The 20,496-nt window shown below is 41.6% G+C and overlaps 3 protein-coding genes across 4 annotated transcripts; 2 read left to right on the forward strand and 1 right to left on the reverse strand.

Moving 5' to 3' along the window:
- The first annotated feature begins 971 nt into the window (after positions 1–971).
- On the forward strand, positions 972–6,478 carry stx5al (syntaxin 5A, like). 2 transcript variants are annotated; one of them, XM_083665363.1, is made up of 11 exons: positions 972–1,071; positions 1,896–2,127; positions 2,350–2,420; positions 2,547–2,602; positions 2,689–2,759; positions 2,870–2,986; positions 3,080–3,136; positions 3,953–4,034; positions 4,304–4,407; positions 4,585–4,706; positions 4,939–6,478. In XM_083665363.1, exons 2-11 carry the CDS (start codon positions 1,915–1,917, stop codon positions 5,096–5,098), a joined length of 1,053 nt encoding a protein of 350 aa, XP_083521489.1. In that variant the 5' UTR covers positions 972–1,071; positions 1,896–1,914; the 3' UTR covers positions 5,099–6,478. The 2 variants fall into 2 exon arrangements, with proteins under 2 accessions (XP_083521489.1, XP_083521490.1); XM_083665364.1 differs by having other exon boundaries at positions 1,002–1,071; positions 1,849–2,127.
- Positions 6,479–7,015: 537 nt separating this feature from the next.
- LOC310801230 (protein RD3) lies at positions 7,016–8,883 on the reverse strand (the record flags this gene model as incomplete). The annotated part of the gene is made up of 2 exons (XM_083665225.1): positions 7,016–7,346; positions 8,585–8,883. The coding sequence occupies 2 exons, from the start codon at positions 8,881–8,883 to the stop codon at positions 7,016–7,018; spliced, it is 630 nt and encodes a 209-aa protein (XP_083521351.1).
- Positions 8,884–17,263: 8,380 nt separating this feature from the next.
- kcnk4b (potassium channel, subfamily K, member 4b) lies at positions 17,264–19,929 on the forward strand (the record flags this gene model as incomplete). Its single annotated transcript, XM_083697513.1, has 6 exons — positions 17,264–17,452; positions 17,868–17,982; positions 18,214–18,374; positions 18,504–18,690; positions 19,002–19,144; positions 19,291–19,929. 6 exons carry the CDS (start codon positions 17,264–17,266, stop codon positions 19,927–19,929), a joined length of 1,434 nt encoding a protein of 477 aa, XP_083553639.1.
- Positions 19,930–20,496: the final 567 nt, after the last annotated feature.

Below are 20,496 nucleotides of genomic sequence, written 5' to 3' on the forward strand. Positions count from 1 at the left end.
AACATTTAGAAAATTAGAGTTGACCTCAACATACATAATGTACATAAGCTTCATACAGAAATTACACAAATGGTGTCCATAACATTCCACTCATTGTAATGATAAGTAGTAAAAAGATGCTTCTACTCACCTGTTGTAACTCAAAAAATATCACTGAAAATTAAGTGTCATTACTGTTCTTTTCATTTTTTTCCTTGAAGTACTACAGTATGCACTACAAATAAAAAAAAAGGGAAGTTGTGCCCTTGTCCATACTAGACACAAACTGTTAAGCAATTAATTAATTAAGAGTATTTATCAGTAATAGATTGAGTATGAGATGATAAACATGGGTCCACTGTCCAAGTCGTTCTATAATAAGTCTTGCTTGCTATGCCTCTTGCTGAGGACAATTGCTTGTTTATTCACCAATGTTCCTATACTGATTAAACGATTTTGATTAATAGTATGTTCAGGCATTACAAAAAAATAACATGTTTTGAATTTAACAGAAAAGTGGTTACTATATCTACGTGATATGTATTTGTAGTTGAGATGGGCACCTTGGTCATTATTTAAACAAACTGGGGAATTGAGTGCTTCATCATCCGGTGCTGGGGGAAACCCAGACAATTTCTTTCAATCGCCTCTCAACCTGTCTGGGTTACCCATGAAAACCTCTGAAATAAAGAATGGATTAGAAAACGGTTAACGGGCTTCCATTATGCATTTTTTGTATTTTTACATGGGTCTTAGGAGCCCAGAGCTCTGTTCTCCCTTGGGGGTGTGCACGTGTGTTGTCTCGGAGGGGGTGTGTGCAGTGCGTGTGTGTTGTATCGGGGGGGGGGTTGATGAGAATTGACTGCATAGCTAATAAACAGTAATTTTTTTTTTTTTTAGAAACCTATGTACTGTCTTTGATTTTAGTGATGCACTAATGGTCCACCTGGGCTTTCGTACAACGTCATGACCTAAATTGGACGTTGACGTGGCGCTGACGTCGGTGTTTTCAGAGAGGACCCGGATTTTTCCGTACAGAAGTGATCAAGTAGAGACCGCAAAAGAAGCCGAAGAAATAAGTATTTATTACCGGTAATGGACATTTGACGCTAAACCTGGACATTGTTATAATTTGGTTGAAAGTATACTGTGAGAATGATCGCAATGTCTTATGTATTATCCAGTTGTATGTGTCAGTATTGTCTGGAATGATTGGCTTCAGCAGGAAAGCCTGTGCCTAATCTGTAGTTGTAGCCTCTCTTTTGCTAACAATTGAACAGGGCCAGTAGTTTATGTTGCGAATGATGAATTGTGTAACGTTACAAACACTCCTTTATTTGATAATCACCTATGCAGTTAGGCTAGCCAGCTAAGTTGTTAGAAAGTCATGTCATGTCAATATTGTAAACAACGTTTTCGAGGCTAACTTAGTGATGTTGTGAAGTTTAGCTACTTTGTGTAGATTCCAGTTTCAGAATGAATTCAGTGTTTCTTAGCCTTCCTCTCTTGGCCAATCAGCTGTACAATCAATCAAGCACTGCTGTCAGGGGAAGGACAAAAGGAATGTACATACGCTGATGTACACAAGCATGTAGCTACAGGGGATGTTACACAGAGACTACATCCTTGTTCTGAAATGTATTTATTAGTTACTATTACTGATAACAAAAACTTGACTAAGGTAGAAAGGTTTTGAGTAAAACAATGAATTAATTCACAAAATAGGCTAATTTTCTTTCTACACTGAATAGTTTTTCAACGATCTGTCAGAAGATCTTCTGTGTAGAATATTTTGATTTGAGTCATGATTAGAATAACACTTTGATAAACGAATTAGGCCTACTATCTTAAAGTATGTTTGTATTGTAGTCTGGAAGTAAAGATGTCTCAAGTGGGACTGTACATCCTCTCAAAAGGTGATGATTCTCAGCATCCATGAACACGCGTCGTCGCCACGGTCCTAGGAGCAGCCAGGAAGGTGTCTACCTGGGGCCCTCCCAGACCCAGTCACCACTGATCCATCCACAGGACCAACTGCTAGCCCCTACCTTACCTCCACCTGCCCCACTGGTGGACATCAGCAACATGTCGGGCAGGGATCGCACCAACGAGTTCCAGTCAGTTTGCAAGTCTCTTCAGGGTCGACAGGTGAGACAAGCGAGACCAACAACAGAGAGTGGGCTTACTGTTGAGTTCTGAGCTAGCATCAACTCTCTCCTACGCCAATCCCAACCATAACCGTGTTCCATTTGCTGCAATGTCCCTGGAATGGATTTATTTGACATGAGTAGTATTGTAGTAGCTTAGATGACATTTGAATGATTAATGTGGATCAGGCCTAATGTTCCCTCTTTCCTCTGTTTGTATTAGAATGGGGTCCAGACCAATAAACCAGCCCTCAGTGCAATCAGACAACGCAGTGATTTCACCCTCATGGCAAAGTTAGTAACATTATACTTAGTTTTTGCTCCTTATCATGTTACTCATAGCATCTCATTGCATTATCATCTGTTGCCCTACTGTCTGTTTCTGGAAACTCAGCTTTTGTCTATTAATTCTCTTTACAGGAGAATTGGGAAAGACTTGAGTAACACCTTTGCCAAATTGGAAAAGCTCACAATACGTAAGGAAGCTTCATTCATTTGTGATTTCTTCAAATGTAATTTCTTTCCACAATGTTGTGTTGTTGACTGATTTTTCTATGTCTAGTTGCCAAAAGGAAATCCCTCTTTGATGATAAAGCTGTGGAGATTGAGGAGCTAACCTACATTGTTAAACAGGTGGGGAAAAACATGGATATGCTATGCTGTCATTTTACTGTGTTGAATTCCTGGCTCTTGCAATATTACACTGATATTGAATGCAAACTTTGTCTGATTTGTCTACCCAGGACATTAACAGCCTCAATAAACAGATAGCACAGCTGCAGGGGCTAGTGCGCTCCAGACAGAGTCAGAATGGCCGACACATGCAGACACATTCCAACACTATCGTGGTCTCGCTCCAGGTATCATTTCTGCTTTCAGACAAAGGGGATGAGCAATGGTAATCTTTCTTTGTATATTATACATTTTAACAGTCTTTTGTTCTCTTTTTCTAGTCGAAACTGGCATCTATGTCAAATGACTTCAAATCTGTACTCGAGGTCAGGACAGAGGTAAGGCTTACAGAGGCATTTCTTTCTTTACTATGGCTTAGCATTTGGTGGTATTGGGTAGAATTAGCAAGGGTTGGTATAGACCAACTAGACCAACATGGTACACAACGAGCACTGCAGCCACTTGGTCTAGGAACCCAACTCTCCTAATTCCTATTTTACCCATAGTCAAGGAACCCAACTCTCCTAATTCCTATTTTACCCATAGTCAAGCCGGCGTCTGAGTGGGCGCATCTCATATATACTTTGTATTTGCATAGAGGAATCTCATTCCTTCCTCCTTTCATTGGGCTGAAAAGTGATGGGGCTGTTCATAAAACAAACATGAAAGTTCGATTAAAACAGATAAAAGATACAAGGGGTACACCAACAAGCGTAGGGCACAACCGCTTTATCAACTCACCGTGCCGACAACATCAAAAGGCCTCCCCAGGCTAAGAAGTCAGGTATGGAGTACTAAGGAGTAAAGTGCTTTAGCAAGGCTAATGCTGTATATAGCTTACTTTGTAGATATTGACAGGCTCCACCAAAATGCCCTGCTAGTGTTATGTACTCTGTAGTAGTAAAAGTTGTGAAATGATCATGTTTTATTATAAGCTGGATAAAAATAAATGTTAAAAAAACAATAGCAAAAACATACACATTTCTGATGCCCCCTACTAGTCTCATTTACTCAATTGTAACCCCCCCTTCTGTACTCAACGCAAATACTGACTCCTGTACATTTGTTTTATGTTGCCTTTCTATTATCTCTTATGTTTCTCCTCTCCTCTCTCTTCCTCCCCTCGCTCACTCCTTCTCAATCTCTCTTTGCAGAATTTGAAAGAACAGAAGAGTAGAAGAGACCAGTTCTCACAAGCCCCGGCATCCTCCTCCCCTTTACATGCAAACAACTTTGGTAAGATAAATTGTTATGAGCTTCATAGTTCCCTTTTTATTCACCAAAATGACATGGTCCCTGTCAATGGGACATTTAAAACTATGTACTGTAAACAGGGCAACCTGAACATTTGAATTGAATGTTATGTATATTACCAATCCCACTTTAAGGAATAACTCCCCATAGTATTCTCTGTCTCTCTCATGGTGTTGAATTTTAGCATTGTTATACTGTATCACTGTATCTCACATGTCATTTTCTCTTCTCTCTTACACACATTCTCATAGGAAGTAATTCAGTGTTAATGCAAGATGACTCTAAAAGGACAGCTGATGTCTCTATAGAGATGGACTTCCGTGCCAGCCAACAACTACAGCTCATCAATGAACAGGTATTACCTCCAATCACGTTGATGGAAATGATAATGCTGACAATAATGCTAAAATTGAAAGCACACTCAATTCCACATTTAACATTAACATTTTAAAATAAAAAATGTTATGCTGATACAATAGTTGCTAAACAACTATTGTGGGGTGTCTGTTTGTTTGTCTGTCTGTTTCTACAGGACTCGTACATCCAGAGCCGTTCAGACACTATGCAGAACATTGAGACCACCATCGTGGAGCTGGGATCCATTTTCCAGCAGCTGGCCCACATGGTGAAGGAGCAGGAGGAGACTGTGCAGAGGTGAGACGAGGGGATGGGGAAGAAGAGAGAGACTAGCATAGTGCAGGGAAAAACAGGCAGAAGACGATCAATGCTAGATCAATGCTGGTAGACGGTCTGTGGAGATGATCAATGCTACTGGTCTGTTGAAATGATCAATGCTACTGGTAGACACTCTGTTGTTCTGTTGATCATCTTTGGTGGCCAACAGGCTAATAGAACCTTTGACTCATTGACCTCCTCTCTCCTGCAGAATTGACGCCAACGTGGAGGACACCCAGCTCAACGTAGACCTTGCCCATGGAGAGATTCTCAAGTACTTTCAGTCCGTCTCATCCCACCGCTGGCTGCTCATCAAAATCTTCCTCGTCCTCATAGTTTTCTTCATTGTCTTTGTGGTCTTCTTTGCCTGAGCACCAGGGGGCGCTAGGCGAGGGATGAGAGGAAGGAGGACTGAGAGAGAGGAATGGGAGGAGGGTGGAGTGGGTAGGATAGTGGCAAGATAGAGAATGTTTGGGAAATGTAAGAATGTCTGAAAAGGGAGGGCTGTTCCTTGTCTTTCATGTTTCATCTATCTCTACTTGTGGTCTGAAGAAGACCGCTAGAGAGACGGACAATTTTAATGATGCAACCATGCAGGTAATGAATACCTATATTCACTTTCACAAACATCCTCAGAAGGAGATGAAATACATGATTATTGTCATTGTTGTTATTACTGTCTATTGAAGTAGATGATAACAGGATTTAAAGACAGTTTGACACTCCTTCCTGCTGTCTTAATGCACACTTTTCTGTACTTTGTAGAAAACATTCCGATTTTTTGAAAGACCTGGTTAATCCAAAGAGCAAAATCGAGTCTCTAAGGGAGATTTATTTGGCCCTAACAGACTTCTATGCTGACTCCTTTTAAGGGAAGTTACACGCCCGATGGACCTCACTGCCGTCTATACCACCTCCAAGTGATCGTAGGGCTGATTTACAAGAATATTGAATGCCCTTTGACCTCTGATCCCTTCTGTAATGGTTAGAAAAGCAGATTGGAAATGTTTTGGTTGCACTTCAGTTAAACTGTACATGCATTTATACCACTCAGTGCGACCATGACCATATAAGGACACATCATGACAGTTAACTTGTGGTTGAGGTTGGATAAATGAATGTACTTTGTAAGTGAAGCATGGCCTGCATTTCTGATGAAGCCTTAATTTCCTCTTGTTCGCTTGTCATTTAGCTGTGATGTATGTGCAGAACTGCTTTTTACAGCTGTTGTGCAATGTCTGTGAATTAAGCTACCTACCTACTATAATTTTAAGCATTTATTTTAGTTATGTTAAGCCATTGTCCTCACATTTTACCATACAGTATGTTTGGTGTACAGTCAATTGTTTTTATCTCAGAAACACACTGCCCGTCCCACAATAGTATGTATAGATGCTCACATGAACAGTTTTTAGAAAATGCTCAGAAATTAGAAATTAATGAGTCTACATCTTATTTTTTTTGCTCAAGAGTAGGACTAAAAGACACGCTGTGACCTTTTATCAAAGGAAAATGATATTCTGCTAATCTAGAAGTGTCGAAATAGGAATCCATTCATCTTTTAGCTTGCACTATTTCTACCACTTTTGAGTCAAACTGCTTCACCCCTGTGCTTCTACCCTACTGTCTCTGGACTAAGATGGCTTGGTCACAGCTCATTTCATTGATACCCCTAATTATTGTATTTGGCCTATGCTTCTGTTGTAAAAATTGCTAATAATGTAAAGATGAAAATTAAATGAAAATGAACAGATTTATAGTTTTGAGTGATTTATTTTGTCATCGGCAATCATAATGTGTTCATTATTCACAATGTCTTATGACGCAGTGACAGTATAGGAAGGTTTCTGATATTGTAAGACTGTAACACTAACGCACTATGCCACACTCTGGTTAGATTTTCTCGTAGTAAGATAAGTTGTACTAAACTTATGAGGCATTTATTCCCCAACAATCAATGGGTACTGTACATACCATTTATTGTAACATTGAACAGCAGCATTAACTTATGAAGATTGTACCTTTATCCAAAAGCTCTTTTAACAAACTCATAGCTGTTGGGTAAGTAGTCAGAAACAATCTGTTTGCATCCTGAATGTAATAGCTTATTGTGTAGTTGACTTGTTTATCTCCATTTGTGTTTTCTGTTATGAAGTAAGAAGTGTTGCATGAATACTTTGAGGGAACATTTAGCTTTAGGTTTAGCTGCTGTGAATTGGCACTATGACGAGTTCAGTGATTTGTGTATCATAACTCTAAGAATGAGGTATTCCCCCCTCTGTCCCTTCTCAGCTCTGGGCCATCTCTTCAATAGGACACATGTCAGGCATGCTCCTTGACCTCCTAATGATCCCTGTGCCTTCCTCCTCATCCCCAGACCAACCCTCCTCCTCCTCAAGGTCTCCTACCTCCCCCTGCCCTGCAGTCCTCCAGAGGGGGTTGTTGCGGGTGTGGAAAGTGATGAAGGAGAGGCTCTTGCTCCGTGGTTGGCTCCAGCGGGCCTCCAATCTCATTACCTCATCCCCCTCCACTCTGTCCAGGCAGTCACACAGCACCGAGCGGAAGATTCGGGACACCTCACCCACCCCTGGCTCACATTTTGTCACCAGCTTCCATGTTCTAGAAGTGAGGACGATGCATAGAGAGTAAATGCCGAGTTCAGTCGTTATTGATTAATTCCCTCTTATCTTGATATGCAAGTGTCGGCATCCAACTTAGTGTCCATTCTACAGTGCCCTCCATAAGTATTGGAAAGAGGAAGCATTTTGTCTGCTTTTAGTTTCATACTCCAACGGTTTGGATTTGAAATTATCAAATAATTATGAGGTAGATATTCTCAGCTTTAATTAAATGTTTTATTTTTTTCAGATTGGTTTCACCGTTCACCGTACAACCATTTTTACATAGTGCCCCTATTTCAGGGCACCAAAAGTATTGGCAAATAAGCTTAACAGGTGTTTCTGGTTAGTCAGGTGTGTTCTGTCACATAATTTGTGCAGGCATAAGAGCCGTCAATGTCAAGTATTGATTCTAGGCTTTGCATTTGCCTTTGGAGTCAGCTATTGGTGTCTGTCTATATGAGGATCAAAGAGACGTCAATGAAAGTCAAGGAAGCCATTATGAGGATGAAATATCGGAAAACAATCAGAAACATAGCCAAAACGTTAGACTTACCAAAATCAACAGTTTCTAACATCAAGAAAATATAAAGAAAGCATTGGTGAGCTCAGCATTCGCAAACGGGCTAGTAGGCCATGGAAGACTTCGACAGTGGATGACCGAAGAATGCTCACCATAATTAACAATCAACCCAAAACAACTGTCCTACAGATCAGGAACACTCTCCAGGAGGTAGGTGTGAATGTGTCAGAAACTACCATCATCAGAATACGTCACCAGCCGAACTACAGAGGCTTCACTGCAAGGTGCAAACCACTAGTTATGCATGCAAAGGATTGTCGACCATATACTAAATAAGAGCACTTTATTTGGACATTATATGATTTTTTCCAATACATTTGGAGCCCTGAAATAGGAGGAGTATGTTTGAAAAAAATTACTTTCTAAATGGTGAACCCAATCTGAAAAAACATTGAATTAAAGCTGAGAATCTCTACTTTGACCCAATAGTAATTGTTTTTTTCAAATCCAAACTTTTGGAATATAAAGGTAAGGGAAGACAAAATGCTTCCTCTTTCCAATATTTATGGAGGGCACTGTATGTACATTTTCTTGATCTTGATATTCATAGCAATTTTTTTTTTTTTTTCAAAGCTTGAAACCTTTTGAATGAGCTTGGTAGCTGGTACTGTACTGTACATGGCATTGAGATGTAATGACTATGCAGTCTCCCCTACCTCAGGATGACAGGGCCACACTGGGAGGGGGGGATTTTAGCACAAAGGTCCTGAAGCTCCATCAATTCCCCGGGTGAGAGCGCAAACGACGACCTTGGACGTGGTGTAGCCAGCCAGGTGTAGTCCACACTGGCGCTCCGTCTACGTGTCGCTTTCACCCTCTCATGACGGAGACGTTCGGTGCGCTTCAGCAGTGCACTCAGCTCCAGCATCAGGGTGTTGGTCACCAGCTCCTGGGATGAGCGCCGGCCCAGGGTTGTGGGCTCTGTGGAGGTGAACACACAGGACCACTGGAACATCTGAGGAGAGAGGGAAAGGTGGTGTTACTGTTTACATGTTACAGTGTGATGATGGGATGGTGCTCCTGAGAGAAGAAGAGGGAAAGAGTGTTTTGATTTGTCGTTAGGATTACAGTAAAAATGGGAATCATTTTGTGCACCTGTAATGAACAGTATGATGTTTTGTCTTGATGGGATGAGGTTACATAAGAAATTGCAAGTGCATCTCATCTGAACTCAGCTGCTCAGATCAACAGACACAGAGCTACTCTGTATATGTAATCCAGATTTGTTGACAAACAAGCTCCTCTCGAGATATATTTACAGAAAGTACTGTACAAAGCTTTGTACAAATCTGTTGTATTTCACCATTGTACATTAAGTGAATGTGAATTCAAATGTGATTATGTGGTTCAAATGTGATTATTAGTACATTAAGAAATGTACAAACCAAGACTTCTTATACATCATCCTGAGTTTATTGTATATCCAATCACCCATTAAAGTGAAAGTCCTTACCTTCAGAATGTCCAATAGGGAATCAGAAAATTGGTTCAATTGCAGACAATGGTGTTATTCTACAATGTTCTCCACCATCATAATGGTGTGTGAGCCTCTGTGTCATGGCAGAATTCTAATCCGCTATTAATACAAGTCTCTGCGAGCCTGGTACTGACAGGATCAGCATCTTTCCACTGACAGCTTAACCAGGCTGCTTTGATTTAGTTTGTTAATAACTGCTGCTGTCTGAGCTGAAGCGTAGTCCTCATCTCTCCTGTTTGTTTATTATAGTGGTGATTTTACAACAAAGAATTTTTGTAGCCACATGACTAGAAGCATTTGACATATCAGGTCTACATTTGCATACCCACAGTAGAGAGGATTATGACAAATTCACCGGTGATTATATAATATTAGATTACAGGGCTCTACCTGTCTGTCACTAAGTTTAAGTTTAATTTAATTTAATTTTAATTTATAGTGTATTTTACCCGAAGGTCACAACACACTGTACAGGTAATACAAAAGTAGCCTACAAGACAAATACAAAATACAATACGCTTGTTTTAATACACAGATTGCATAAATCAAATAAAAATAAATAAAAAAAAAGAATCATACAAAACCTGTGAATGGACAAGTGTGTTGTCTCCGACAGTAGAGGGTCTAGGTTGCTGCATAGTTTAGCTCCCACACCCAGACATATCACCACAGAGTGAATGTAGTGTCAGTACTATGTGTTGGCAAATAAGATTGTTTGTTTGTTTAAAAAATGAAAAGCATCTATAGGGATATACAATTTAAGTATGCAATATAAGGGGCATACTGTAGCTCTTATGAGAAAAATAGGGAAAAAAGTGAGCGCTTTAGCCTGGATTTAAAAGCTGAGACTGATTCAGCCTCCCTGACATGGATTGGCAAACTATTCCACAGCAAAGGAGCTCTATGTGAAAAGGGCCTGCCACCTGCCATTTGTTTTTTAAATTTAGGGAGCACAAGATACCCTACATCTTGAGAGCGGGGCGCATGTGTGGGAACATAGGGTATCAATAGGTCAGATAGGTATGATGTCACTACAAAACAACACACCTTTTCTAAGAGCTGTTTATATGTCTTACCCTTTTAGGAACTGCTCTGACTGTCCACTTAAGGAAGACTGTGTTTTTTTGATCAGACAATGTGTTATAATAACCCCAGTTTTCTCTTCATGCTACATTTACTATAGTATGAAACATAGTGACGCTGTATCAATCATTGACAAACCTCCTAAAACAAAACTCATATTTCATTGTATCCTTTCTCTCCTGGTCCTGCTCATCCCCCCCTCCCTGTTTAAAAGCCTTTCAGAACTAGCTTGGATTAGATTAATGTGTAAAATAAGTTCCTTGGCATATCGATTAGAGGTGTACCATAAGAGTGTGCTTGCGGTTTGCAGGTGTCTCATTGTCTGTGGTGTGTTGACCATTGGGGAAATGTTCCATGTCTTTGAGGAGATGTTGGGATTTTGAAAAGGCTAGAATTTGAGAAATGTAGAATATGAGTTAATGAAAGGAACATTATTGGATAAAGCTTTATGTTATGGGAATGATACGAATTATGAAATTAAGATCTTTGAGGGTCAGACTTACTCAGTGTGTAAAAGTGGAGCATTCAAAAATCAGTCAGAGATTTAATCCTTTATATGAATAATTTTCATATCAAATGCTATTGTCACAAGAAACTTCAATATAAATGAGATAACAGTGGCAACTCACACTGCAGATTGATTGTTGTTCCTGTTCTCTGCCTTGTAACAATACTTTACCTCTTGTTTTCAGTGCACTGTTGCAAGCCCATCTTCGACTAAATGGGACAAAATTGCAGACGTTTGCTAACAAATCCATTTCCAGACCTAGAAGTCCATGCATCATCAGAAATGGCAGTCAGGGGGCTTAAATGCAAGAATGCCTTAATTGAAAAAAGTGCTCATGATGGAAGTCAAGTCATCTTCCTTCCCTTACCAGCAACCCTTTATTTTAGCATGTAATTGCTGGTAACTGTGCCATTAATTTAATCAATGTGGACGTTTTATTGTCATGAAGTTTGTTTTCCTGTCCATCCGTTGCCCATCCCTTGCATTCTATCCTGTTTCTCTGATCATCTCTTTCTCTAGTATTTTCCTCTTGTTTCGCCATCTCTCTCTCTCTCTCTCTCTCTCTCTCTCTTTCTCTCTGTCTCTCTGTTTCTCTTCTCTTGTACAGGTAAATACCTTGCAGAAACGAGGGAATAGTAAGAAATCAACCAAGAGAAGAATACTGGGAATCTGAGCCATAAACATCTCTGAGGGAGCAGAAGTAAGAACTCTAACATTTCCTAGAAAACATTATCTAGCCTTGGTAGTGATGACATCACAACATTCAAATCCATAAAATGATTCAAATGCATATTCAATGTGATCTAATTATTCACAATGATACTAACAGATTCTTATCTGTAGTTATTGTGGGGTTCACTGACCAATTTTGTCACAATAATATGGTTTATGTAGTTTCTTATATGTTTAACCAGCTGGTCTCAAAAGTTGTTATCATTGATTTAGAGGACTTTCATACAAACATGAATATAGAAAACATGTTCAGAAATATATATACTAAGATGAGTCTGGATCTTCTAAATAAAAGACAGCTGCAAATACCAACGATGAAGTAAAAAGGAAGAAGAGGTAAGAGAGAACTCTTGGTATGATCTGCCACCTACTCTAATGTGTCTGATTGTGCCATGAAGTTAAAATCACTCACCCTTGATTTTGTCAACAATACGTTACTGTTTTCACCCAATCAAATGTATGGGTCTCCTTATCTGGCGGTTATACTAGTTAAAAGAAAAACGAATGTCTTAAACGTATGCCTTCCCTTTAGGAGCAGGACCCCTCTAGACTTTGATCAATCAGGCTAATGTTATTATAGCCTTGTCAGCACTATATTGATTATTGCATATTGTTGTCTGTTTCATTCTCTGAGTAATTTGTTTCTTTTTATATATTTACCTCACGATTCTACATGCTATATATCTCCTGTATGGCAATGTCTCTGTGCTCGGTCCTCATCTTGATTTACTGAGTCCAAGCCCTCTGAGTAATAAGACTCCTGTTTCATAGCAGTTGGACTCAGTTCAGGTTTTGTGAGGGAAGGGGAACTGGAGGCTCTCACACAGATTGAATTGAGGGAGCTAAGTGTACATAAAAGTTTGTTTGGTGGGCGTATATCAAATCAAATTCGTATCTGTCTATTCGTGCACAAACTGCACAGAAGGTATTAGTACTGTAAGTGCTCCTCAATATGGGACTGAAGTGTTGCACTTTTAAACCTTTTTGTTCAAATTGAGTCTTACAGATTGAATGCAAGCATGATAGTTCTGCTTATTCTGTATAAAACTTGGTTGCATTTTAACAGTGGACATTAATTAAGTGAATATATGCAGGGACAAAAGGAGAGATTGCGGTAGGAAGCTGGGTGTGTCAGAGAAAGAACAAGAGAGATGGAGGAAGTTAGTGTTCTACTGTCAAAGCCTTGTTCATTTGAGTAACGGACGAACTAACAATATATTTTAGACTTTGTGAAAATGATGGCAGTCGGCCCAGACTAAACAGCATCGAGGTACATCAGTTGATTGCAAACTGGAATTTTTCATCTTTGAGACTCCTCCTCCAACAAGAGGGCATCTCTGGACACCGGATTTCATCAGTATTACAAAAACATTTTAATAGGATGAGGAAGTTCCATTATAATGTCAAATGTTTGCTTAGTTAGACCTGGCCATGATTCTCGCAACAATTTCCTGATTTTGACAAATGATACATTTTGTCTCTTTAAATATAATTTTATTGCAATTGTTACCTGTCAGTGAGGGAGAGATGGACAGAGAAAAGGATCCGACCATAGTAATAGTGCTTGTCAATGTTGATCGTGTTTTTGCTGTCACAGCAGAACTGTATGATATTCTCATGAATAATCCAACAATATTGATGCATATACTATTCCGTCATATACTGTGTGGTGTTTAATGCTGATGAGGCCAGCACTGGTTTGGTAAATTATATTTGTCTCAATATTTCTGCCCCCCACCCCCCAGGATTTTACCCATTCCTTGTGTTCAGCTGACTGGCCAGTGCTGCAATGGCAATAACATCTATTGGATAGAGCAGAGCACAGTGTCAAATAAAACATGAAATATAGAAATGTGATCTCTAGATATATAATGTGGCATCTGATTTGTCCTAGTGTCATAGGAATAAAATTCATATAAATCTATTTTAAATATTTAATTGGTGATCTGTACGCAGAAATAGACTGGCACTCGTCCAGTTGGGTAAGAGAGGGAGAACAAGGGGAGGGGTTGGACAGAGAGAGGACAGTAGAAGTCCTGGGAAAAAAGGAGAGAGGAGAGGCAGTGGAAGGACAGATCTACATATGTACATGTGTTCGGTGGGTAATGATTTAATCCTTGAGTTGGGATTTCTGGGAGCTCATGTCCCATTAACTGGATACCCTTGGGAGGCGTAACCACATCTCTGTATACCTCCTGCTGCACCACACAAACACACACACACACACACACACACACACACACACACACACACACACACACACACACACACACACATACATACACACACACAGACAGCAGGAGCAGTTCCAGGGAGCGGCTGGTTTCTTAGGAGGGGGGTGGCTGAGGGTAGCAGAGGGAGGGGGATCTGGCTGCCCATTGCAGAGTCGGCAGTGTTACACCAGCAGACCTCGTGTAAACTCAACAAGAGGAATTCATGCTGGCACTCTCAGGCTCTGATACTGATACTGATTCACACATGCACACAGAGCGAGGGAGGTATACATACTATAGCATATTGCAGAGTAGATTTGGATGTAAATATTTTTTATGATGCTACAATGCAAGAGTGAGTTGGGAATTTGTACTGCAAGGTTTCAGACATAAGAGGAATCACTATGAATCGTAAAATAACTGCTGGAATAAAACATTAATTAGTCATTTGTTTATATTGCTGACTTTTGTATGGTGTTATTCTACTTGTTATCAACTGTTAAACTCTGAAGTGTGACATTATGTCTAAAGCAGTGGAGGCTGGTGGAGGTAGAAATTGGAGCTTATTTTAATTCATGGAATGGAATGAGAGGGATGGTATGAAACATGTGTCCTCATTCCGTTCCATGCATTGCAATGAGCCACTAGCTTCCACTGATCTAAAAACAAATGTCCCTCCGGGGACAATAAAGTTAATCTTATCTTACCTTACATTTTGGAAATGTACACACATGCATACACACGCACACACACGCATGCACACACACATACACATATGCACACACACACACACACACACACACACATGCACACACACAGTGATTATATCAGGTCCTTTTTCTCCCCCTCTCCTAGCTTATTGCCTAGGAGAAACTGAACGATTTCAAGCTAACCAACATTCTCATTCTAGCTCAGTGTATCTGCATTGACCCCTCCCTCTCTCCATTTCTCTCACTCCATTTCTCTCATGCATTCCACCTCTCCCTCTCTCATTCCACCTCTCTCCCCTCTCTCGCTCTCTTCTTGGACTCAGTTTGATGGAGTATCTTTTTATTTCTTACTCAGCAACAGCCTCTCTCACTGACGCTCAGGCAGACTCACACACAAACACACTCATGCACACCTACACTCTCAGTGTCTGTCTGTCCTGTGTGTGAAAGACTCATAAAGCATAAAGCGGCTGATACCCTGGATTCTTAACATCCTTCATTTGGAGGTAAGAGGCTATAGGCTAGGCTCACCATGTGTTAGATCACTGAATACTACTTCCATAGGCAGAGATATTGAACGTGTCATGGTTATAGGAAGATGGGGTCTTACATCATTCATTTTGAGGTAGTGTGTAGTTAAACATATTGATGATTGTTGGTTGCGATTGTTCCATTTCCACAGATTGTGAATTTTTGGTTTTATTTAATATTTTGCTTGATCTTGTGGTGTATTCTCTGGCATTATGACTGTGTGTGGTACTGTGTGTGTGTGTAGTATAAATCACGTCCGGCTCTGTATTACAAGTCAAGCTGTATGGGTGTGCAGGTAGAATATAATTGAGAGATTATAATTCTTACACCACTTTTAATGGTTTAATATTATGATATGGTGGCAATGAGATAATTACGATGGCAAAAGGGTTGGCTGACTGTAGTTTGTCTATCATGAGCCGCTCTTGAAGTTGTTTTGCTTGGTAGTGTACATTTCACTCTCTGTGTGACAGTTTAGTAGTCAGTGTGAATCAGGGCCAGGGTATGCTGACTGTAAGACTATAAGAGCAAAGTTATACTGTGGATCAAAGAGGGTCACACAGATCCAAGCAAGAAACTGTATCTGTCTTTCTCTCACTCAATCACACACACACACACATACACACACACACACACACACACACACACACACACACACACACACACACACACACAGACATGCATAATCAGACACTGAGGTGGAGGAAAAACTGTATTTCAGTACAGAAATTTCACTCATGCATATCTAAAATATTAATAGCCCAGTCTCAGTATGTCCCTTAGGTCTTTAACCTGGCTTGACTTGAATCTATAGTTGTGTCAATGACCAAATGACCTTATCAATCACTCTGAGGTGGCTTGGCAAGACCACTACACTGAATGTGTTACGCAGCTCTAGAATGTCCCCCTGCTGTGTTAAGCGCACACAAACACAGCACACACACACACACACACAAACACACACACCCACACACTGATATACCCCTCTCTGCTTTCATACACCTCTATTTGTGTGTTTAATGTTTATTGCCTCTGTATTCTTTATGTGTGTGGATCCTCTCTTCAGCCAAAGGGACCTATCAGAGTGATGTGTCTCTTTCACACAACATTTTGGTTCCACAACATGGGCACCTGAAGGTGTGACACTGCCACAGTGACAGGAGCCAGCTGGGTCTTTTGTTACGATTCATTGTCTGTTGTTGATCATTGTTCTGTTCAATGTTTCTGAGGAAACTTTGTGTCATTTACAATCAGTGATGTATGGAATCTCTCACATGGTATTTAGAGTTCGTTGACACCATACATAATATGCTTTAGCCTTTGAAACCTAATCATACATAGAGTCAATGACCTTTTCAAATAGTGCTTCCTTGCCCTCTCAACTCTCTGCTGTAGTGCCTGTCCGTTAAAATCATATAATGATAAATGTGTTCCCAAAACCATCAACATCAACCTCTATCCTAACCTGGTCCATGTACACCCACATCCCTACCCAGTGTCCCCCCCTTCAGACTGTGAGGAGGAGGGCCTCCACCGCAGCTACGGATCCAAAGACTCCATCCTCAGCCGCAGAGAAAGGAGGGCCTGGAGGCGGAGGAGGAGGGAGGAGGAGAGGGAGAGAGAGAGGTAATCATGACTGACATGAATGTTCAAAACAGAGTTGTGAACTAGGACTGGGGATGCTGAGGTCATTTACTTAGGCACATCTATGGTCGAAATTGTGGTCCTCTGTGGCTCAGTTGGTAGAGCATGGCAAACGCTTAGGTTGTGGGTTCGTTTCCTGCTGGGACCATATATACTGAAAAATGTATGCACTGACTGCAATGTAAGTCGCTTTGGATAAAAGCGTCAGCTAAATGGCATATATATCTAAATGTCCTACAGCAAAAGGAGAAGTTTTACTTGCGGTCAGGTTTTGTCAGTACCATGGTAGAGTTCCCATTATGTTCCCTGCTAGGTTGCAGTCAGGCATTGTGATAATTGTGACAATTGTGTTGTGCTGCAGTTGGGTCCCTGAGCGCTCCAGCAGTGGGAGTGGAGGGAGGAAACAGGCTTCTTTGGGTCTGAACAGAGGTTCAGCCATGCGCTGCTCCACTCTTCTGGGCATTCTGACAGGGGTGTTGCTCTACCTGGTGCTGGGGGCGGTGGTGTTCCGCGCCCTGGAGGTTCCCCGCGAGGAGGGACAGCACAAGCAGCTTCAGGAAACACGTCAAGCCTTCCTGGAGAACTACACCTGCGTCAGCCCAGACAACCTGCAGGCCCTCATAGAGGTACATATACCTACATACTAGCGGAGGCTGGTGGAGGTAGAAGTCGGAGGACGGGCTCATTGTAATGCATGGGATGGAATGAGTAATTCCTCATTCAATCCCATGCAATGGGATGTTTGATATCATTCCTCATTCCATCCCATGCATTACAATGGTCCTCCAATTTCTACCTCCACCAGCCTCCCCTGCTACATACATTTGTATACTAAACCAATGGCTGGTATATGAGACCTGGGGATCGTGTGTCCAGTCATGTTATCTAAAGGGAGCTTCATAATCGGGTTGCAGCACAAAGCCAAAACTACCACCCTTTTCTTCCTCTCTTTCAATTTTTGACCACCTACGACCTCTTCCTCTCATTCCTCCTGTCTTTCACTCTCACTTCACTTGTCCTGGGCTTTGTCTCCCATCCCAGGAGGTGGCAGATTTGGTAGGTGATGGTGTAGATCCTAGCAGCAACTCCACCTTCACCAGCGCCTGGGACCTGGCCAGTGCCTTCTTCTTCTCTGGAACTATCATCACCACCATCGGTGGGTCAGCAATATGATTATAGATCACCTAGCAACACTAGTTTTTCACAAACACAGGCAGCCTGGCCTCTAATTAGTGTCTGTCTATCCTGTCACATCTTTCCCGGCCACAGCGTCATTTCTAATCAGCTCATCTATAATTATTCCTTCCAATCTCATGTGGTGACTCCTTTCTGCTTAACTCAACTCAATCTTATTAGTTTGATATATTAAAGATCTAAACTCCATCAGGTTTTGGGAACATCTCTCCAAAGACGGAGGGTGGGCAGCTGTTCTGTATCTTCTATGCCCTGGTGGGGATCCCTCTCTTTGGTATCCTGCTGGCTGGAGTTGGAGACCATCTGGGGACAGGCCTGAGGAAGGCCGTTGCCGAAGTAGAAACTCTCTTCTTGGTAAAGACACTCACTATTAACCATGTACTGTAGATATGTTTACTCTGTTTACTCTGTCAATCTCTCTCTAAACTTTTTCTCTGTCCATTTCTCACTCCTCGTTCTTGCTTTCTCCTCTCTCCCTCTCAGAGATGGAAGGTGAGTCCTACGATCGTACGTGTCATCTCAGCTGTCCTCTCCATCCTGCTGGGGTGCGTGCTCTTTGTTGCCGTGCCAATACTGGTGTTTAAGGAAGTGGAGAAGTGGAGTTTTCTGGAGTCTGCCTACTTTGTGGTCATCACCCTGACCACGGTAGGGTTTGGAGACTATGTTGCAGGTATTTTCACCACTGCAATAGGGACTGTGTCAAGGAATCTGTGTTGATCAATATTCTCATGCCATCACACTGATATTTGTAATGTACAAGGGGTTGCTATGTATTATTTGTAATTACTAATTACTAATTACTAATTAATAATGTGTTACAACACAAATAAATATGACAATCAATGATAATGCACACTACACTAAACAGATATTACATTTCACATTTAATTTCTCTCACACTTAAATTATATAATTCTAAACTTGTAACTGTCTGTCACACTTGTAAACCCCTATCCCTATGCCCTTGTGTTTCTCTGTCAGGTGATAGTGGGGATGGTGGCAGTGACCACTGGTACAAGCCTCTGGTGTGGTTCTGGATCCTGCTGGGTCTGGCCTACTTTGCCTCTATCCTGAGCATGATTGGGAACTGGATCCGAGTTCTGTCCAAGAAGACCAGAGCTGAGGTTGGTTAAAAGACAGAGCAGGGCTAGGAATGGGGGAGAATAGCACTTCAAAACAAATGTGAAACACTTGAAACACCTCCCCTCTCCTCCCAGCCCTCTCTAATTGTATCTATTCCTTCCCTCTCATCACCTCTCTCTCCTCTCAGATGGAGGAGCTCCGAGCCCATGCCACTGACTGGGGTCAGAACATCCAGAACATGTCAGTCGACTTCCGCATGTCCGGCAAAATGGATGACCCTTTCAAACGGCGCAGACGAAAGCGCCGCCACCGCCCTCGCAGCCACAGCCATGGGGCAGGCCAGGGCGTCACAGGAGCTCCTGGGGAGGTGGGCCGAGTGATGGAGAACGGGCAGCAACCTCAAAGCCAATCAGAGTCTGGATCTTCCTCATCTTCATACTCTTACTCCTCCAACGAGTCGGAGTCAGGCTCTGAGACTGGGTCGGAGGCCACGCAGACAGAACAGGTCGAGGGGAAAGAGAAGGATGTCCAAAAGGAGATCTCACGCCCAGATCCCCAGTATTCCCAGCCTCTGGACTTCTTTGGGGAGAACCTGGCATTCATTGATGAGTCCTCAGATGCATTGAGTGGAAAATTACATTTGGATCCCCTGTTGGATCCAGCACAGCCCAACTCTCTGCCCTCTCGTAAGCCCAGGAGGAGACGCCCGAGGAGACCACCCCAGCAGAGGAGCCCCAAAACCAGCCCCTTAAAGCCCGAGAAGAAAGAGCCTAATGGAGACATAGAGCCCCCTCAAAACCCCCCGCCTGCTCCACCTAAGCCTTAACAGACAGGAGTGAGCTTATATTTCATCTGAATATACTGGAACTGGAAGCAGCACATAGGAGCGTTCATAGGCTGAGAGAAGGGGTTGATGTGGACAAATTGCTTGTTTTTGCCTGTCAAAAAGGCAGCAACCTTTATTCTGAAACTGTTCAACGGAAGAACAGACTTGAGAACTGCACTTAATACTGACTGTGATTACATTTCAATCACTCCACAGTTCATGTTTGATAAACATTGTTTGAGATGGATGTATGCCTGACATGAAGAGACAGGTGTTTGCCTTGGTATAATAATCAAAAAATGTTTAACCACATCACTCCATTCACCTTGGGTTGCCTGACTTTGACTCTTACCTAGTTTACCAATGACGTGAGCACTCTCCACTGGGCAAACATGGAACTGCACATCCTTGTTTCCACGAAGGAAAATCAGCAGTGAAGCACACCTCACACTTGGGATTTCTAGCCTTGATTCAATCCCTATTGTGTGCCTTTGGAAAAAAAAGCCTTTCTTTTTATTTCAATTTGCAATCTCATTGCGAATTTTCCCTGAAAGTCCAGAGCCCAAA

This window comes from Argentina silus, assembly GCF_951799395.1.
Source record: "Argentina silus genome assembly, chromosome: 2".
Classification (NCBI taxonomy): domain Eukaryota; kingdom Metazoa; phylum Chordata; class Actinopteri; order Argentiniformes; family Argentinidae; genus Argentina; species Argentina silus.